The sequence below is a fragment of the Rhinopithecus bieti genome, unplaced genomic scaffold (assembly GCF_001698545.2).
Source record: "Rhinopithecus bieti isolate Rb0 unplaced genomic scaffold, ASM169854v2 scaffold_27038, whole genome shotgun sequence".
Lineage (NCBI taxonomy): Eukaryota > Metazoa > Chordata > Mammalia > Primates > Cercopithecidae > Rhinopithecus > Rhinopithecus bieti.
This window is the reverse complement of record NW_016812221.1, coordinates 792,847-795,428: the sequence shown is the minus strand read 5'-3', so window position 1 is coordinate 795,428 and position 2,582 is coordinate 792,847. Positions and strand designations below refer to the sequence as shown.

Genomic DNA, 2,582 nt, shown 5'->3' with positions numbered 1-2,582 from the left:
TTTTTTTTGAGACGGAGTCTTGCTCTGTCACCCAGGCTGGAGTCAGTGGCACGATCTCAGCTCACTGCAAGCTCCGTCTCCCGGGTTCACACCGTTCTCCTGCCTCAGCCTCCCAAGTAGCTGGGACTACAGGAGCCCGCCACCACACCCGGCTAATTTTTTTGTATTTTTAGTAGAGACAGGGTTTCACCATGTTAGCCAGGATGGTCTCGATCTCCTGACCTCGTGATCCACCCGCCCTGGCCTCCCAAAGTGCTGGGATTACAGGCGTGAGCTACCATGCCCAGCCTATCTCTGGTATCTTTAAGGGAAAATTTTCCAATCAACATACTAAAAAGTATTCCTTTCTCATTGACTAATTGAGTGGTTTTAAAAAATTTCCCCATCAGCTTCCAACTCACTCACCTGAAAACAGATCTCTTTTCACATTCCTTTTCCCCAGCCAGGGTTCTTTCCCTTGCTCCAATAAGGAAACCACATCTGGCTTAGAAATGGAAAGACCTGCTTGCAGAAAATGAAATAAATTCAAAATCAGTTGTTGAATCCTAAGAAGGGCCACAAAAGAAATGTCAGATATAAGTTTTAAAATGTCTAAAATAAGGTCCACTTATGTCCCCATCTTAAAACTAATTTTAAGAAACCCCATACCTATCTTGGGAATATTCAGCCAGATAATTATAACAGCCACCCTAAAGGTCAAATTTTGACTTGAGGGAGATGAAGAGGAATACTTACCCAGTGAGACCAGATGGCCATAGTTCTCCAACATTACACGTCGGTACAAATCTCTTTGAGCAGGCTGAAGCCATTTCCACTCCTCCTGGGAGAAGTCTATGGCCACATCTCTGAATGTCACTGACCCCTGAAATGACATACAGATATCTGCATGACCAGCACCCATGCTCCCAAACTCCCTTATCAAAGTATAAAATGAGTCTCACTGTGGAGGTTAGGCAATGTATCTAAGTAGCAACAATGGGAGTTTTCAGAATTCTGAGTAATTATATAATGAAGAGCCTAGCTTTTGTGTTTTGTTGCATAACTCGAGAAAAGGAGAAAAAACATAAATTATCTGTCCTGAGATAATTTACAGTTTTGTTCAAAATAAAAGATTATACATATGAACAATATGAATTTTGGGATTGGTTGTAAAATTCTTCAGATTTTACAGTATTCCTTTATGTTAATAATGTATACTTTCCTTAATACCAGCCTATTTTAATATAATTCAGCCAGAATTTCTTCAGGGTAATAATTGGCTATAGCAGACAATAGCAGCACCCTTCAAACGGGGCATACATTCTCAAGTTTGTTCCAGTCACCCCTAATCCTAAAGAAATACCTGTGAAACTTAGTGGTAATTTTGGCAATGTCACAGAACAAGGAGGACAGACAGTAAAGAATCTTGATTCTGCAAGAAGAGAATGTAACACCTCCCAGGGCAGAACCTAAAGCACTTTCCCTCGAAGTTAGGGAGAATAATATAGAAGCCCTTGCTTTGCAGCCTGGTTTTGCACCACTTGAGTGATCCACATAGATCTATAAGGCATGAACGGGAATTTAAAAGGTCTCAAACTAGTAGCGGCCCCAGATGGATGGCAGTTATATTTTACAGTTTTGAAGTTTAATAAAAAAGTGATTAAAGACTGTTGACTAATAAAGCAGCTGTTAGTACTACACAGCAAGATCTGCAGCAGAGGTAGAAATTGGATTCCCCAGCAAAACTCAGAAAGCCTCTGAATTTGGAGAGAAGTATGACAAAAAGTAGGACAAAGAAGTGGAAATGAAAATGAGGGACTCATTTTGAATAGCTGACCCTGTTATCCCCACTGCTGTGAAGCACAATTACCATACAAACCCTTAGCCCCAATCAAAATAAAAATGTGTTCCTTATGTCATGTCAGAAAAATGGGCTCTATGGGTTCAGAGATTTTGTTTTGGTCACTTCTGCATCCTCAAGACATAGAATGAGTTGAGCATTAGAATCACTTGGAAGGACTGTTAGATTGCTGGGCCAAATTCCCAGTTTCTGATTCAGAAGGTCTGGGGTAGGACTCAAGAATATTCATTTCTAACAAGTTCTCAGATGATGCTGATACTGCTGGTCCAAGGATGGAACCACTGAAAGTAGAGGTTCAGTAAAAACATATTCAGTAAATGAATGACGGGGCGCTGGAGTAACGCAAAGCACTCCTCGTTCTAATACTGTGGGAAAGAAAAGGCAATGTAACAGCTGGCATCCTACCCTCTCACCCTAAAACATACCAGCCAGGTCAGAAATCCCGCCCACATCTGAATAGCTTCCTGTCACTCTCTTCATGTATACTTAAGTATAAGCACCTGAAAAGGAGGAACAGGGGACAGGGTCCTGGGGTTCCGCCAGGCAGGTGGTTGTAGGAGAAAGCCACGTCCCAAGTCCTGAAAAACACGGCTGCACTTCACAAAGAAAATAGGAGACAGGCTCAATGGGTTGGCTCACTTGAGGCCAAGAGTTTGAGGTTACAGGATGCTATCTATGATCGCCCCACTGCACTCCAGCCTGGGCGACAGGAGGAGACCTTGTCTCTGTCTCTCAAAAAAAA

General features: G+C 42.2%; 1 protein-coding gene across 4 annotated transcripts in view; it reads right to left on the bottom strand.

Annotated features, from left to right (window-relative positions):
* The window catches only part of ZNF140 (zinc finger protein 140), a 22,462-nt gene extending 20,035 nt beyond the window's left edge, over positions 1-2,427 (bottom strand). Inside the window, exons 1-3 of one of the 4 annotated variants that reach the window (XM_017895671.1) lie at positions 2,341-2,427; positions 736-862; positions 406-504 (exon numbers count right to left, since the gene is read on the bottom strand). In XM_017895671.1, the coding sequence (XP_017751160.1) occupies positions 406-504; positions 736-769 (133 nt within the window). In that variant the 5' untranslated portion in view covers positions 770-862; positions 2,341-2,427. Of the gene's footprint in view, positions 1-405; positions 505-735; positions 998-2,340 lie in introns of those variants that run through there. The other 3 variants (XM_017895669.1, XM_017895668.1, XM_017895672.1) reach the window with 3 other exon arrangements.
* Between the last annotated feature and the right edge of the window lie 155 nt (positions 2,428-2,582).